The sequence below is a fragment of the Capra hircus genome, chromosome 10 (assembly GCF_001704415.2).
Source record: "Capra hircus breed San Clemente chromosome 10, ASM170441v1, whole genome shotgun sequence".
NCBI classification, from domain to species: Eukaryota; Metazoa; Chordata; class Mammalia; order Artiodactyla; family Bovidae; genus Capra; species Capra hircus.
Genome location: NC_030817.1, coordinates 53,354,131 through 53,372,943, shown reverse-complemented (window position 1 = coordinate 53,372,943; position 18,813 = coordinate 53,354,131). Strand labels below are relative to the sequence as shown.

The window sequence follows — 18,813 nt, the reverse complement described above, 5'->3', positions numbered from 1 at the left end:
TGAACATTATTCATGTTAAGTAAGTAGACTGACAGGTGGTCCTCTCCTTTGAATGTTGTTGTAGAGTTCTGTTACATATAAAATAGAAAATATTTTTTATTATCTCCACATTGTACACCGTCCAAGAGACAGCGTGCCCAGTCCATTCCATATGAACGGTCATCCTCACAGTTGTGCAGTGTAGCATCCTCGGGTTTATTAAGGATGACTTTGTTGCTGAAAATGAAAGATGCTGCTTATTTAAAACAGCAACAACAAGAACAAAAAGAAACCCTCATATATGCCACAGAGTCCATCAGTGGCAGGATCAGAATTTAGTCAGTTTTTTTCAATTATTTATCTATTTATTTTTGGTTTTGCTGGGTCTTTGTTGCTGCACATGGACTTTTCTAGCTGCGGTGAGCAGGGGCGTCCCTCCGTTGCAGTGCACGGGCTTCTCACTAAGTAGCGTCTCTTGTTGCGGAGCACAGACTCTAAGCACATGGGCTTCAGTAGTTGCCGCATGCAGTTCAATAGTTGTGGTGCACAGGCTTTAGCTACTTTGCAGTATTTTGAATCCTCCCTGACTGGGGATCAAACCTGTGTCCCTTGTATTGGCAGGCAGATCCTCATTCACTGTGCCACCAGGGAAGTCCTAGTCACAATTTTTAAGTGTTTATAACTTTGCTGTAAACCTTAAACAGGGCTAGGAAAAAACGGGGTTGGAGGGAGGTCAGAGGTAACAAAAATGAAGCACTGTGTGTATAACAATGTTAATCTGTGTGCCTGAATACAAATAATTCATTGTGTCTTAGAAACTGGGATGAAATCTTAACCAGAAGATTTCCACGTGCTCGTATTTCTTTCCCATGCAATCATGCACCCTAGTCCTTTCTAAGTTGTGACCTGTGTTTTCCTCACTCAACCTTTGCTAACTGCTCCTCCATTTAACTGTGGCATTTCATTGTCAGTTTTCCCTGCCCAGCTCTATGATCTCAAAATTTAAAAGAAATTTAAGACAGTTTCTTCTCAGAAATCAAAGCTGGGGACCAGTGCATTAGAGCTTTCTTTCTTTTATTTTTGGCATTAGATCTTTTGGAGAGAAAAGTGAGAGTAGAAGGTTACATGTGTGATTGAGAGGTTCAGATATAGCGTATCATACAAAACACAAGAGATAGAAAATGTCACTTACTGAACTGAAGAGTATATTGATTTATAGGACTCTAGTTCAGCAATTATCTAAATTGACTGTGTGTCGCAGTCGTTTGTAGAGCATGTTAGATTGAAGATTATCAGCCCTGACCCTAGGAGTGTCTGATTCAGTAGGTCTGGATTGGAACCTAAGACTTTAGCCTGTTTGTAGCCTGTTCTCAGGTGGTACTGATGCTGGTAGTCCAGGGACCATACCTTGAATACCTTTCCTGTAGCTCCTAGTCTCAGGTAGAATAAAAATACTTGTTTTTTGTTTGCCTGCTTTGCTATGAACACGTTCTTCTCTTCCTTTAGATTGCTGTATTCTTTTTTTCCCTCTTGCCCCAAACACTAATATGTATTCTCTAAAGAAAATTCCCAGAGTCATCTTACCACAACTTCTGTATCTACTTTTCAGTTATCTAATATATATCAGTTCTGCATGGTCGACATACAAGCCGTCCTTCCTTTGTGCTATTCTGATATCCACAAGTGTCTGTTACAAAGGTATACCAACTGTAATTGTGTAAACTACCAGCTTTACTGCTGACTCTTTAGTCCACAGATCACTACACAAATAACAGACATGCATCATGACCTGTCACCAATCATATCACTCCTTTAAGAGTCTGTCAGTGTTTTTGGTCGCTGTGTACCTGTTACTGAGATCATGCATAGACAGCAAAATGTCTAGTTGTGATCCCTCCTTGTCTCCCAGTGATAAACTCCATGATGTTTTGTAAAAGTGGATAATCAGAAGAGGGAATTGGCCAACAAAGATTAAAGCACAGCAAAGAAACAAAAGACCGTACTGCTGAAAATGGAATTTGAATTGAATATAAATGGAGTTATAGAAGAAATAACTGAAATGTTGACACTGCTGAGGTTCAAGAGACAAGATAAGCCACCAGAGGAACTTAGTGAAAGTGAACTGACTCACATAAATAAGGAAAGTGTTTGTGGCATAAAGGATGAAGAAATGACCCTGGCACAGTATTTTACATTGAAGGAACTCTTTGAGATATTTCATGACCTTAAAAGTGCAAAAGGTATAACGCTGGGAGCTGATCCAACAATGATCAGCAAGTGTGACCCTCCTCCACAGCATAGAAAAAGCGCTTGCTCCCTATCTTATAGGTGCTTGCTCCCTAACTCTTATAGGGAGTTGTTACAACTCCCTCTAAGTTGAAACAGGAGAAGGTGACAAGCACTATTCAGACTACTCTTAATAATGAGTTTTATAATGAAATAATACTTTAAATCTCATTGCTTGCAATTTATAGTCTACTAAATAAAGATTAGTTTTTACTGTCTTCATTTCTCCATGCATTTATAGCTGATGGGGAATTTATAATCTTTTGACCAAAAAATCGTAAAGGTAATGGAACAATTGTAATTTTTCCCATTGATTATTAAAATCGCTTGCATAATTTTGGCTTATGCATGATTATTTTTATCATCCCCTACTACATGTAGAGTAGGGCCTGCCTATATATGTGTGTGTGTGTGTGTGTGTGTGTATGTGTATGAATTCATGCATGTATGTAAAGCCTTGATTTGTGTTAACTAACCTTCCCAACCTTGACACACTTAAAAAAGTATTTGGATAGCATACTGTGATATGCAGAAGAGTCTACAAGGTTTAATGGCCAGGAAGCTGTTGCCATCCCAAGTCTTGTGCAGTTGCCCCAAAGACTAGGAGATAAACATCTGAACTCATTTGAGGCCCACTGGTTAAAATGTTCCAGTGTTGAGAGAATTGAAGCCCTCATAGAACTTAGTACAGTATTCTCTGTATATTTCTAACTGTATTTGACATATACTATAATACATACTTTTCATTGAGATTGCTTTAAAAAGGTAAGAACTGTGAGTTTCCTCAAAGACACATTCAGTAAATGTCTAAACTCTTTTATTGTACTTAATATTTATTGCCTTTTGACAGTCTTTAAACCATGAAACTGTGTCCTTTTTATTAGAAACATCACAGTGTAATGAGTGTTAGAAATGCAGAGGTGAAACCGAAACTTGGCACAGGAAAGAATAAGTAGGCATGGGAAAAGATTTGTTGTCTTAGAAGAAAAGTATCTGGTAAAAATGTTTCTAATTCTTTTTTATGAGCACAAAGCAAATGAAATGAAAGGGGGCAAGATAAGAAATGAGATACTAAATTATTTGCAGGTTTTTTGCATTATGATTGATGTCAACTCTCCAGGTCACGTGTTTTGATAACCAAATTTTGGAAGCTAAAAAAATTAAAGTGATATTATTTTCATCATTAGTGAGTATTATACTCTTAGCAATTGATGTTTTTGACTGGTGTAATAACATGGGTTTTGTATTCATGTGATTATGTAACATTTAACTAAACACCATCTTTTGTATCACTTCCCTGGCACATTCCAAGGCCTCAGTGTTGTGTCTCAACCTGTTTTGTTGGAGAACATGTGCAGGTGTAATCATGAGAGTTTGCTGTTTCTTTGAATTCTAGAATTAGGTCATGTTTATAAGAAAGTAAGACTTGGAGCAGACTATTTTGATTTTTTTTTTAACCATAGGAAATCTCTATCATGTGCTTTAATTAAAAAATAAGCTAGATTTTTTTAAGGTTTATTGAAGTATAACTAATAACATTTTAAGATATTTAAATCATATATCATAATGATTTGATATATGTATACATTGTAAAAGAATTCCTCTCATCTAGTTGAATTAACAAATCCAGCACCTCCAGGTTTGTTTTTTTTTTTTTGATGAGAACATTTGAGTTCTACTCTCTTACCAAATATCAGTTATATAATCTACTATTATCAGCTAGAGTCACTGTGTCATACATTAGATCCTCAGACCGATTCATCTTGTAGCTGAAGGTTTGTACTCTTTTAGCCCCCAACCCCTGAGAACCACCATTCTACTTCTTTCTATGAGTTTGACTTTTATTCCCCCAGATTCCTCATATAAGTTATCATGCAGTATTTATCTTTCTCTTTCTGACTTATTTCACTTAGCATAGTGTCCTCAATGTCCTTTATGTTGTTGCAAATAGCAGTATTTCCTTTTTTCTCATGGATGAATAATATTCCATTATTTGTGTGTGTATCACACTTTTATCCTTTCATCTGTTGGTGGACACAGGTTATGCACATCTTGGCTATTGTGAATAATTAAGCCAAGTTTTTACCTTAACCAAGTTGGTCTGAGAAATGTATTTATCATACCCAAACTATAAATTTTATTTTATCTGCTTGCTTTTATAATATTATGGTATGTGCATACATGAATGCTAAGTCACTTCAGTCATGGCTCTTTGCAACCCTGTGGACTGTAGGCCACCATGGGATTCTCCAGGCAAGAATACTGGAGTGGGTTGCCATGCCCTGCTCCAGTGAATCTTCCTGATCCAGGGATCAAACCCACATGTCCTGTGGTGCCTGCATTCCACACAGATTCCTTACTGCTGAGCCACTGGGAAGCCCAGCACCACCTGGGAAGCTCTCTAAAAATTTAATTTCCATAAAAATGCAACTTTAGTAGAAATTAGAAACCACTATTTCAACAGTTGTTGTTCTTCAGTTGTAGAGTTAGAGATGATTTTTTTGATGTGGACGTGTATAAACTTTTCTATGTTCAGCAAATATTTTAGAATTAATATATATTCCTTTATAATCTGACTTCTCCTGTTATTTTAAAATACAGCTTTACTTAATATACTTAATAAAATGTCTATTTCTCTTTTTAGAATATAAAGTTCCTTTATAATTATGATATTTGTGTAAAAACATCTTTAAAAAGATTGGATAGCTTAGCTTTTTTGATTTTTAAATACAGTAATTGTTCTTTTTAAGTTTGATCTTTTATTTTAGGACATATTGATGCGTTTACATCAAAGCTTTTCCTGCTTGAAGAAATTACCTCAGAAGAATTGAAAGAAAAACTTTCAGCACTCAAGTAAGAAATTTTGTGGTTGGAATTTAAAAGCTTGTTAACATGATTATTAATTATCCTTTATCACTAAATATTGGTTTAAATTTTTTATTTTCAAGACTTTCATCCTTTTATAAACTGGGGCTTTCCTTGACGCAGTTTGTGATCCATTTCACATTAATCATTTCCATCTCCAAATTAAATGTTCTAGTGGCACCAGTATTTCTGCTTAAGACAAAGGAGGCTAAAACAATAGAGGAGTCTTCCATCTTAGTGAACTATGGGCATACATATTTCACTTCTTTCCAGAGGTGGGAAAAAATAGGCCAGTCAGACTTTGAGCTCAGGGATATAAACACTCATTCAGGTATTCTAACTTCTAAAAATTTGTTCTTCTACCAACTATTACTGTATATCAGATTGAAATTAATTTAATTTGCATCTCACAACTTTCCAGAAAAAGCTGGTGGTACCTTTAATCTCCATTTTATACATGAGGAAACTGGAACTTGGAGTGACTTTCCCCAGAGCGCACTGCTGAGCTAGGATGACAGCTTTGATAGTTAATATGTTTGATTCATCTGAAAGGATGGGAAATTGCCCTGACTTATATTAGTTCTGTAGTTCCAGCTTTGGGGCTTGTCATAGTTTTTGAAGGCTGCAGATTCAAGTTTGACTTCTTTGCTTATACTTAAAAATCTGTTATAAGTATTACTTCTTTTGATGGGTAACTTTTTATTTACATATGTGAATAGAAAAGCTTTTCCATACATTTATGCACTGCCTGCTCTACCTCTCCCAATGAAAACCATTTTTAAATAAATAATCAAGAGAATGAATGTAGGTTTAGAAGAGATATTTAAATCAATATCTTATATTTCATTTCCTTTTATTCATTTAAAGTACCTCTCAATTTCTTTGAAATTCACCACCACCATCTCTAAAAGGCAAACTCTTCTGCAGATTAATTGTGCTAAAGACTTTTTAAACTTTTAAAACTTATTTCAAAAATTTTAAACTTATAAACTTATTAAAACGTTTATAGTTTGAGAGACTTTCCTGTCAGTCCAGTGGTTAAGACTCTGTGAACCAGTGCAGGGGGGTTTGATCCCTGGTGGGGGAACTAGGATCCCATATGCTGCATGGTACAACCATAAAAACAAAACAAAAACATTTTTTTAAAAAAACACAAAGGGAAATACATTCTTTAAAAAAAATCATAGCTTGAAGATAAAATAGTGATCTCTTTACTGATCACTGTTCTGACTGACACAAGCCAAAATACTTTATGATTTTTAAGGGAAATCAGAAAATGGCAAAAATGAAGTGAATACTAAAATTCAGTCAAGTTAGAAATACATTTTGATATTTGTTTTACATTATTTCATCTGTTGTTTTCTTTTGTTATTGAGACATTTCTCTTCCTGAGGAGTTATAGTTCTTAAGATTAAGGTTTTTGTTCCTTAATTTTATTTGGATTTCTTCTGTTTAATAGGATTTCAAGTTTATTTAACATCCTCCAACATATTCTAAGAAAATTAAGTAGGTAAGTACTCTGGAGGCGTTTGTCATTGATATGTCTAATTTTCTTGGGTGGAAAAACTTTGAATACATCTTGTTAGGAATAGACAGAAAATAACCTAGAAATACAAAATTTATTCTGTTGTGTCAAAGTGGAATTGTGGAAATATAAATAAGAAGGAAATATAATAGCATCTGGCTTTACTGGGCTTACAGTTAAACATTTTTTTCTGTACAGCTATTACAATGGCTTCCTATTGCCACTGTAACAAATTATCACAAACTTAATGGCTTCAGACAACACAAATTTATTCTCTTATAGTCCTGGAGCTCAAAGATCTGAAATTCTCTTCACTGGACTAAACTTGTGTCATCAGGGCTGGCTCCTTCTGGAGGCTCTTAGGAGGCAGTTGTTTCCTTGCCTAATTTTCAGCTTCTAGTGGCTGCTTGTATTTCTTTTCTTTTTAATTGAAATATAGTTAGTGTACAATATTATGTTAGTTTCAGGTATACTAGATAGTGATTTGATATTTGCATACATTATGAAGTGATTGCAATAAGTCTAATAACCATATATCTCCATACAAGTTGTTACAATAGTATTTATTATATTCTTTATGCTGTGTGTTACATCCTTGTGACTTATTTATAATTGGAGGTTTGTACCTCCTAAACCCCCTGTGCCTGTTTCTCCACACATATACTACCCCCAGTCAGCAACCACCCTTTTGTTTATGTATCTGTAAGTCTATCTTAATTTTATTTCTTTTGCTTTTCAGATTCCATATATACGTAAGATCATATGGTATTTGTCTTTTTCCGACCTATTTCACATGGCACAATACCTTCTAGATAACAGCCATGTTGCTGCAAATGCAATATTTCATTTTTTATGACTGAGTAGTATTCCATTGTACTTATGTCACATCTTATATATCTGTTCATCAGTAGACGCTTAACTTGCTTCCCTGTCTTGGTTCTTATAAATAATACTGCAGTGAACATTGGTGTTTATATATCTTTTTGATATATGATGGATACCCAAGAGTAGAATTGCTGGATCATATGACAGTTCAATTTTCAATTTTTTGAGGTACCTCCCTACTATTTCCATTAGTGGCTGCACTAATTTATAATCCCACCAGTAGTGTACAAGGATTCCTTTTTCTCTACATCCTTGCTGACACTTATTTTATTGTCTTATTGGTGATAGCCATTCTGACAGGAGTGAGGTGGTATATCATTGTGGTTTTGATTTGCATTTCCCTGATAATTAATGGTATTGGCCATCTGTATGCCTTCTTTGGAAAAATACCTATATTTCTTAGATTGTAGTCCCTTACTCCATCTCCAAAGTAACATCGTTCACATTTTTGCTTTTGTTGTTACATTGTGTCCTTAATCACATTTACAAGCCATTGATGGGTAAGGTTCACAAATTATAAGTATGATTAATCCTTGTTTTTAATGATAGATTGTGAGGAAGAACTTATCCCCCATAGTACCTTTGCACTAGAAGAGTGTAAAAACAACAACAAAAAAGGAACACACAGGATGTCAATCATATCCTTTTACCTCTTCATGTTGGTACACTGAATTCCTTAAAGCTTTCTAAGGAGAAAGGGTTTAATGGAGATTTGACAGAACTTATTATTGTGATAGTAGAGGATTATAATTAAGGGTATGGTTTTTTTTTTTTTTTGGTGTTTGATTGCCTGGGTTTATATGCAGGTCCTGCACTCAGAACTTGGGCAAATTAATTAACATCTCTAATTTTTGTTTGTCTCTAATATGAAGTTAATAATTTTATCCCTTCAAGATCTGTTGTGTAGGATTTAATGACAAAAAGGACATAAACAGTGCAACAGTTAGTTCATGATAAACATTCAGTACCTATTAACTGCTTCAGTTCAGTTCAGTCGCTTAGTCGTGTCCGACTCTTTGTGACCCCATGAATCACAGCACGCCAGGCCTCCCTGTCCATCACCAACTCCCGGAATTCACTCAGATTCACATCCATCAAGTCAGTGATGCCATCCAGCCATCTCTTCCTCTGTCGTCCCCTTCTCCTCCTGCCCCCAATCCCTCCCAGCATCAAAGTCTTTTCCAATGAGTCAACTCTTTGCATGAGGTGGCCAAAGTACTGGAGTTTCAGCTTCAGCATCATTCCTTCCAAAGAAATCCCAGGGCTGATCTCCTTCAGAATGGACTGGTTGGATCTCCTTGCAGTCCAAGGGACTCTCAAGAGTCTTTTCCAGCACCATAGTTCAAAAGCATCAATTCTTCGATGCTCAGCTTTCTTCACAGTCCAGCTCTCACATCCATACATGACCACTGGAAAAACCATAGCCTTGACTAGACGAACCTTTGTTGGCCAAGTAATGTCTCTGCTTTTCAATATGCTATCTAGGTTGGTTATAACTTTTCTTCCAAGGAGTAAGCGTCTTTTAATTTCATGGCTGCAGTCACCATCTGCAGTGATTTTGGAGCCCAAGAAAATAAAGTCTGACACTGTTTCCACTGTTTCCGCATCTATTTCCCATGGAGTGATGGGACCAGATGCCATGATCTTCGTTTTCTGAATGTCAGGGCCTCTCATATTGTGATTGTTCTGTTAACTGTTTCTGCTGCTTTATTTTAAACTTTTCAGTGTAGGGTGTCACATTCACCTTTCTATCTCTGTTCACCTATTAGTAGACAGAAAGTAGGTACAGTGCTTGTTTAATTAAATGTTGTGTATAGAAATGGTATGTATATGTTCTTACATACTCATATGTCTGTGTACTTTTCGTTATGTGTTGTCCAGGAATTAGAGAATTAGGGAGACTATTTGTTTTGCATTAAATTATTGAAAACTTCCAAATTGACTGACATAACAATGAAAAGAAAGTAATTATATATCCTGAACTTGGAATAAGAACTAAAACTAGTTGCTGAAAAGCCATGAAAATAGATTAGAAGATTCTTAAATTCTTATTTGATCATCAGAGTGTTTTTAGAGATGATGTCCCATTCCCCTAATTGTTTTTTTTTTATTTTGTTAATAGATCATGATTAAGAAAGTGCTATTGAAATTGACACAGTGAATCAGTCAGTTGAGTTTTACTGTGAATTTAGTTTGCAGGAGGGTTCCTACTTGTTGTCTCACGCCGCAGAAGATTCTTCGCTCTTGATCTACAAAACCTCTGATGGAAAAGTCACTAGGACAGCATACAATTTGCATAAAACACATTGCAGCCTTCCTGGTGTGCCTTCCAGCCTCTCAGTTCCCTGGGTCCCTTTAGATCCCAGTCTCTTATTACCATATCATATCCATCATGGAAGAATACCTTGTACTTTTCCACCTAAGTCACTGGGTCCCACAGCACAACAAAAGGTAGGATCTTTTCTGAAATAAAATGTTCCACTCGGTTGTTTATTATTAATCTACTTCACTAACTATGCTTTTCAACCTGATGTCCATATTTGCCATGTTAATCACAACACCATTCTAAAAACAATGTTTATTGGTAGGATAGGTGAAGTTGTATGCTCTTGTGAACCCAGTCATTTTAGCAGAACTCTCTGTTTTTTGTAAGGTTTATAGTCAGCTAAAGAAAATTCTATTAGCCTGCCCAGTGAGGGCATAAGCAAGGGAACCACATAGTTAAAGCCCTATGTTCCTATGAAAAGCAGAGTTATAATTTTTTTGCAGTTTTTATGTATACTTTTTTATTTCATGAAATATTTGAGGCAATTTGCAGAAGAATACATAGAATAAAATTATGGTGATGCAATTAAAAATTGATAAGTAGGATATGGAAAAATATAAAAGCAAGTGTTAGTAATTAGTGACTGCAGTGCCTTATTAAAAGTACAATAAAATGTTAAGTAAATTGTGTTTTAATGTTTTAAAGTATTTTTTATAACTCAATATTTTAGTTATAATTAATGTTATACTCTTTATAGCATCCTTCCTAGAAATAACAGTTGAATGTTATTTCTCAGAAACTTTTGTAAAACCATGGTTAGAGATACTGTTTACCATGTAGCCCATTCTTTATATCATGTAAGAAGTTCCAGTTCGAGTTTAGTTGAAGGAAAACTTTTCTTCTCTGTGAGTGAATCCGACTTTTCCTTCCCTGCTGCCAAAAATCTTTGAGTCAAAATTATTGATTCCTCTATTCTTCTCAATATTTCACTCAACAACATCTATCGCTTTTATATCATGTGGATATTTTCTGTTTTTTTTTTTCTTTCTGTATTAATCTGCAAATGTCCAAAATTCCTTTGGAGAAATAGCTAGAATGCAGATATTGAGGATTATTTTGTAATTTACAGTGGTTTTATGGTTTACAAAGGTTGTTTATATTTTTCAATTCTCCACTCTTATTATTGAGAGAATCCTTTTAGAAATAACAACTTCTTGTACATTGTTAACTTTGGCCAAGAAAATACATAAATGTGGTTAATTAGTTGGAACAAGTGAAAGAATAGACTTGTGAAAATAGACAAGTGAAAGAATAGACAAGTGAAAGAATGAGTTATCAGTATTTTAAGCCATTTTAGCTACAGTTTTTGTTGGGTATTTTTCAGTTTTCATTTCAAACTGGAGTCTTATTTTCTCTTTCTTTCACATTTATTCTTTGTATCTTTCTTCTCCTTTGGACTCTTGTGTTTTTCTTACTCGTTGGCTGTTTCTCCAGTTCATAATTTCTTCTCCGTCTTTACCATCGCTGACCTTATAGTTCCTTCCCCTCCCTTCTTAGTTTTCATTTCTTCTTTCCTACTGTCCTTCAGTTCCGTTATTGTAAGCACATTGTTCTAAAGGTCTGTCATTCCTTCATTTCCTCATTTAACATTTCAAACTTTTCCAGATTCAACACAGAAGAGTGATTTTCCTTTTCACTTCTCTTGGTTTACCCTGATTTGTCTGCTTTCCTGATTGTTATTTGAAAATGTCATACTTTAAAACTGTCAGATTAAAGCTTGCTTAGAGGCAGTTAAGTGGCTAGAAGCTAAAAATATATAAAGGACAATTTGCAATATAAACAATAGAGTTGACTGTATTGTAAACATGTTAAACTGTCCTGTTCTTTGCTTCTTCTCCTAGACTGGTGGAACAAGAATGCCTACCCGAAGCCACAGGAATTCAGTTTCCGTGGAAACGAAAAGCCTGCCTGCTCAGCAAGTTGAAAATGAAGGAGTGGCTTCAAGTAAAAGAAAAATAACTTAAGACTGTACCATGGAAAACAAAGAAAAACCAGTTATCACAACATTTAGTTTAGAAAATTTTGAGGGAAAATATATCTGAAAGATCTGTAGGCAACAGGAATGTTTTTGTTTTACTGTCCTTGAGAGTTCTTAGAGTGCCTTAAAAGAAAACAAAAAGACACTTTGACTATGTGAAGCAGTGTTCCAACTCAAACAGGCTAATATGCCCTTAACACCTGAGGTTTGAGGAGACTATAGATATGTTTTAGCATTATCGTGGCAGGGAAATATAGAGAGAAGAAAATATTTTTATACTAGACCTTTAGCAAAAAATTGTAAGTAGGAAAATAATCTGCTCTTTCAAGAGCAATATATATTATAATGTATTAGATTAATCCTGGAGGAGGAAATAGCAACCCATTCCAGTATTCTTGCCTGGAGAATCCTATGGACAGGAGAACCTGGCAGGCTACAGTCCATGGGGTCGCAAAGAGTAGGACATGACTTAACAACTGCACATTAGGTTAATCATTTCAGTTGTAATGCTGGTCTATTGGGGTTTGCTCAAAAGGTTAAATCTTGGTACTGTCAGATAATTTTGATTTACGGAAATTCTATTTCTGACCCATCTGACAGTTTTTCTCTACTGATTTAAAATGATGATTGTTGCAGGTTACGAAGTTAATACCTTTAAAGACTGGTGAAATTCCATTGCAGAAGCCAAAAAGAAAAATAAAAAGCTCTGTGCCTATGAAAATTCACAAGGAAGTTAACAGTTTTTTGTTGGGCAATCATCAGTTTGTTTAAAAAAAAAGCTTGTGGTGTAACAGGTTCGGTGACTGCCTCTGTCCCTTGGCACAAATCCTGGCTAGGTGTTGAAATACACTACTAAAAACAAACAGATGAGTGTATTTTCCAGAGAAATCTCATATTTCAGCTAGAAAGACTAACGTGTGGTAAAACAGAAGCTCTTTTTCCTCGTCTATACTAATTGATTTAAAATTTTCAGGACCATGAGGGTGAATTTAGGAAAGGGCCAGTCATTTAATGTTATTATAGCCAACTATTTGTACTTATGAAGGGATGAACTCTTGTATTCCTGTTCTTTAATCTGCACTAAATATGTGTATCATTTATAAAATATAAGCTTTATAATCCAAGGGAAAATTTTGTTTTTGGAATTTTTTATGCATGTTATATTAATACAAGAAATTAGCCCCAGCAACCTTCTCAGCTGTTGTAAGTAGCATTTAAATATTCTTTTTACTACCAAGTTTTGTTTTGAGTTTTTTGGTTGGTTATATAATATTTTAATGACTAGTTATTAATGAAATTGACTTATGTATTTTAATATATAGTTTCCTCATCCTGCCATTCCCTTTTTAAAATATTGAGCTTTGTTTCAAGTGGTCATGATTTTTTTTTTTTTACTTTTGTCACATACCCATATTTCCTGAAATACTCCACTTCTGAGTCATTTGGCAGTGAACCAGGGGAAAGGCAGGGATTCCCTAGTAATTTGCTCTTTTAGAAAAGCTAAGCAATGATTGCTTCAGACTTCTGAATACCAGAAAGACATGGCTTTCATTTTTTTAGTATTAGTTTTTACTTAATAAAATGTGTGCTCTTACAAGAGATTATTTTAAAATTATCTTAGCCATGTATTAGAGTAACTCTGATAATATATATAAAGCTAGTTTTTGTTTTCCACTTGTGCTGAATCAAGCTTCTTTTTTCTAATGTATATTTGAACTTGTCTTGTGTTCTTTTTATTGATTTTTAGTACTGAGACTGTATAAGCAAGAAAGTGACATTGACAGTATGAGCAAAGATGTTTTAAAAAAAACAAAAACAGTCAGTGTTGGCAAAGATATAATGAGCCTGGCCCACTTACATCTTTGTGGTGAAGGTATAAACATTTCATTCAGTAAATGTTTGAGTGTACCTGTGTGCCACACAACCTAAAATTGGTCCCCGTGTTTACTCTCATAAAATTCTTACTCATATATCAGAATACTTGTTTATTTTACTTATTACTATCTTTCTTCTTAAATAGACTACAAGCTATGCCAAGGTGGGGCATATTTGTTTTGTTCACTTGTGTATAACATACATAATACATAGTCGCTCAGCAGATAGAACTTGAATATATGAATAGATGAATATCTCAGTATCGAAGATAGATTTTGGTCTTCTCATGAGCTAACCTTCTAGTGGAAGACACAATACTGATCTTTGTGGTAAGTACCCCAAAAAAGTAAAGTAAGGAAGTCATCTAACCAGGACCTGATAATTAAGGAGGAAGTTCTGGATAAACCTTGAGCTGAGCCTCTAAAAATAAGTAAGAGTTACAAGGAAAGAAGGAAAAGTCTTCCACACAGAAAGAAAGCAGCATATGCAGAGGTGAAAGCCAGCCAGAGTGTAGGCTGTGAACGTGGGAGACGAGAGAAAAAGCCATAGGACAGGAGCAGGCGCACTGTGCTACGGCATTTGAATTTTGTCCTCTGCAGTGTGGGAACTAGTAGTGATTTTTAATAAAAATAAATAGCATGATCAGGTATAATTTTGAGAAAGTTCTTGTTGGCATTAATATAGAGAATGGAATGGAGCTGGGAAAGACTGTAGGGAAGTAGAAAAGTGCAAAGTCATGTTATAATAATTGAAAAATGAATTAAAGTAATAAAAATAGGATCAGGCTCAAGTGATAAGAGAAAAAGACTGACAACCTGGTGATATAGTTGGTAGGGGGAGTAAAATATGGCTTCCAGGTTCCTCATGGGATACTTTGTAAATACGCTACTTAGAAAGTATGAAGAGGAGTGTGACTAGAGCAAGAGAGCTTGCTTAACACGTTCATTTCCTTTCACCAGTTGTATTCCTTGAATTCTGGACTGGGTGTGCTATTATTACTGTATAATAAATAAACTATTACTATCCCACACTAGCTAGGACACAGAAGCAACAGATGCCCACTGACAGATGAACAGACAGGCTGTGGTACATACGCACAATGGAATATTACTCAGCTATAAAAAGGAACACATATGAGTCAATTCTAATGAAGTGGATGAACCTAGAGCCTATTATACAGAGTAAAGTAAGTCAGAAAGAGAAAGATACTTTATATTAACCCGAATCTAGAAAGATGATACTGACAAACCTAATTGCAGGGCAACAAAGGAGATGCAGATACAAAGAACAGTTATGGACACAGTGGGGGAAGGAGAGGATGGGATGAATTGAGAGAGTAACCGTGAAACATATGTTACCATATGTAAAATAGATAGCCAGTGGGAATTTGCTATATGACACAGGGAGATCAAATCCAGTCCTTTGTGACACCTAGAGGGGTGGGATGGGTGGGAAGTAGGAGGGAATTTTAAGACGGAGAGCATATAATGTATCCCTATGGCTAATTCATGTTGATGTATGGCAGAAACCAACACAATATTGTGAAACAATTATCTTCCAATTGAAAATAATTTAAAAAAATTAGCCCAAAACTTAGCTAGTTAAAATCACGAATTATTATTTTTTTAAAGAGTAGGTATGTTTTAAGACTCTTTTTAAAAATTTGTTTATTTTTGGCCCTGCTAGGTCTTCATTGCTGCACAGAGGCTTTCTCTAGTTGCAGAGAGCCAGGGCTGCTCTATGGCAGTGCATGGGCTTCTCGTTGCAGTGGCTTCTCTTGTGGAACACAGGCTCTAGGCTCATGGGCTTCAGTAGTTGCAGCATGCGGGCTCAGTAGTTGTGCTGCAAAGGCTTAGTTGCTCCTTGGCATGTGGAATCTTCCCAGACCAGGGATTGAGCCCGTGTCCCCTGCATTGACAGGTGGATTCTTATCCACTTTAAGAAACACACTCCAGTATGGCAGTGCCACACCATTGCCATGGGTCTCAGAACTCTCCCAAACCCTGCATTAAGGCAACATCTGCTCCATCCCAGCTTTACCAACACAGATTAGCCTTTCTTGTCCCTACCTGCATGTTTTTACCACGTAAAGCTATATCTTCTTGCATTTATTAACACCTGTCAAAACTTTGTCCTCTCTTTAATCGATAGTCCAGATTTGAGCATCATTTGGGTGTATTATACCAGTCTCTTGAGATTTAACGATAATACTGGTTTCTGCCTTAAGGGGATTTCCTAACCTAGTTGGGCAGATAAGTATACACAATTAGCTGTAATACAGAGAAGGATATCCAAGTAGCACAATAGTGACAGGAGTAAGAAAAGGGGATAATTAGAAGTAAGGCAAACTCATGGTAGGAATGACCTTTAAGCTATGTTTGAAAAACAAGTAAAATACTAATGTGGATAAAGAGGAAGCAAAGCATTAGAGCATGAGAGAAATTTTCATGAAAAGAACTGATTTTAGGAAGTAGCTAATATGCTCATTTAATAAGCATGAGGGTAAAGGATGATAAAAGTCCCTATGGTCAAAGCTATGGTTTTTCCAGTAGTCATGTATGGATGTGAGAGTTGGACCATAAAAAAGGCTGAATGCCAAAGAATTGATGCTTTGAAATTGTGATACTGGAGAAGATTCTTGAGGGTCCCTTGGACAGCAAAGAAATCAAACCAGTCAATCCTAAAGGAAACCAACCCTAAATAATATTCACTGGAAGAACTGATGCTGAAGCTCCAACACTTTCACCTCACATAGAGCCAACTCATTGGAAAAGGCCCTGATGCTGGGAAAGATTGAAGGCAAAGCAAGAAGAGGGCAGCAGAGGATGAGATGGTGAGATAGCCTCACTGACTCAATGGATGTGAATTTGGGCAAACTGGGAGATAATGAAGGACAGGGACACCTGGTGTGTTGCAGTCCATGGGGTGACAGAGTTGGACACGACTTAGCAGCTGAACAACAACAAAGGATGATAAATGGAGGATGAAGTTGAGTTAAGTTAAAGCTTGGTAGTGGAAGGGATTGACGATTATTCCCAGATAGTTTGATTTGATTCTAAAAGCAATGAAGAGGGAATTCCCTGCCAGTCCAGTGGTTAGAACTCTACACCTTCACTGCTAGGGGCAGTACTAAGATCCCACAAGCTATGCAGCATGGCCAAAATAATAATAATAAATTTATAAAGTAAAGAGATATTGAAGGCTTTTTGAGCAAGATAATATCATTTGTAAGAGTTACAATATAATGATTTATTCAGAAAGGAGAAAGACTTCATATTATTTTGTATTATGAAAATATTAGAGGGAGAATATGGATGGGGTAAAAAGACAACTAGTTATGTTTTCAACCAAATGTTGGCAGTATCCTACAGAACCTATAGACTGAAGATGTGGGTCTGCAACTTAGGAGAAACAGGAATGTTAGGGGCCCACCTTTGGGCTGACATACTAAGAAACTGGGACATGTCTGGAACCAAGGTGGCCTTTTTTCTTTTCTTTCCTCTCCTTCCCCCTTTTTTTGGCTCAAGTAGCTGGGAGTTTGGTTATATACCAAATTAATTGAGCAAGCAAATACACCGAGAATAATGGGAAAAACCCTGTGGTATTGATCTGGAATTGGAAATGAATTCATGGTACTTAATAGAGAGATGGTGAAATAGATATGTGTCTACGTATGCATCCATACTGCCTAATTCTGCTGATAGAGTCTAGAAGCAATAGCACTCTGGTAGTAATGAACATACCTAGCACCAGTATCCAGACCTTCTAAGTCCCATTCATCACTAAAAGAAACTAATGCTCCTTGGAGAAATTACTAGTTCTGAGAATGGGGAAGGGAAACTATAAAATGAACCTGGAGGGCTTCCCTGGTGGTTGAGTAGTTGAAGAGCCTGCCTACCAATACAGGAGACTCTACATACTGCACCACCACTGTTGAGCCTGCACTCTAAAGCCCAAGAACTGCAACTGCAGAGCCCACTTGCTGCAACTACTGAAGTCCAGACACCCTAGAGCCCCTGTTCCATGAGAGAAGCCTGTGTACCACAACTAGAGAGTAGCTCCCGCTCGCCACAACTAGAGAAACCCTGTGCAGCAATGAAGACAACACAGCCAAAAATAAATAAATAAAATTATTAAAAGAAGATGAACCTGGAACATCAGCTTGTGGATGTGCTCACAGAATGATGGTTCCATGTCAAGAGAACACAGGAGCTAGCTTAAAGGAGTCCCCAGGTCTGGTGACATTTGAGCAGGAATTAATGATAGATTGAAATCCTTTGAGTAAAATAGTAGTCCACAAGTTCATACTTATATGAATGAATTAAAAATGGGGCAAAAGGGAATATTCTGTAGTAGAATGTCAATATACTAGAGAGAATGATGGAATTAGCTCACCAATTTGCAACCATTACAATAATAAGCTAAAAACCATCAAAGTGCTAAATGCAATGGGTGAAAACTTGATAGCAGATGAGAATATTTGAGTAATCATAAAGAATCTCACTGCCAGATAGTTATTAATAATAAGCATAACATGCTTATTAGTTTACTTAATGCTTAAACCTTGCAGAAACTTTTAACCAAGTGCTTAAAGTTGGTATCACCAGTAATGAGAAAAATCAGCAATGTGTGTTTCTAGGTGTGCACCTAAAACCCATTTTTGTGGTATGTTCTTGCCAAATATACATAAATTATAAGGAAATGCCAGGGAAACCCAAAGGCATAGTCTGTAAAGTAATTGGCCACTAATCTTAAAAAATGTCATGATCATGAAAGAAAGAGAACACTGGAGGACTGTTGTATCTTTGTTCATTTCCTTTGATGTGGTTATGTCAGAGCATGACCTGTACTTAGGAAATAGACACTGAAGTATAATATGGTAATGAGACATCATGTCTATGAACTTAGCCTCAAATTGGAGGGACTTGAGCAGAGAAAGGTTAACAGGGAGTCTTGGTGAAAGGTGTATAGGAGCTATATGTACTATTTCTACAGCTTCTTTATAAATTTGGGATTATTTTAGAGAAAGTTTATGAAAAATGTATTGTTCCAGTGTCAGGTATTATAGGAAGGTCAAGAAGGATGAAGACTGAG

General features: G+C 36.0%; 1 protein-coding gene across 4 annotated transcripts in view; it reads left to right on the top strand.

The window, feature by feature from the left end:
* The window catches only part of ICE2 (interactor of little elongation complex ELL subunit 2), a 65,976-nt gene extending 52,154 nt beyond the window's left edge, over positions 1-13,822 (top strand). For all 4 annotated transcript variants that reach the window (XM_013967103.2, XM_013967104.2, XM_005685696.3 and 1 more), the window contains 4 exons: positions 5,034-5,118; positions 6,590-6,640; positions 9,733-9,991; positions 11,708-13,822. In XM_013967103.2, coding sequence (XP_013822557.1) covers positions 5,034-5,118; positions 6,590-6,640; positions 9,733-9,991; positions 11,708-11,830 — 518 coding nt within the window. In that variant the 3' untranslated portion in view covers positions 11,831-13,822. The remainder of the gene's footprint in view (positions 1-5,033; positions 5,119-6,589; positions 6,641-9,732; positions 9,992-11,707) is intronic.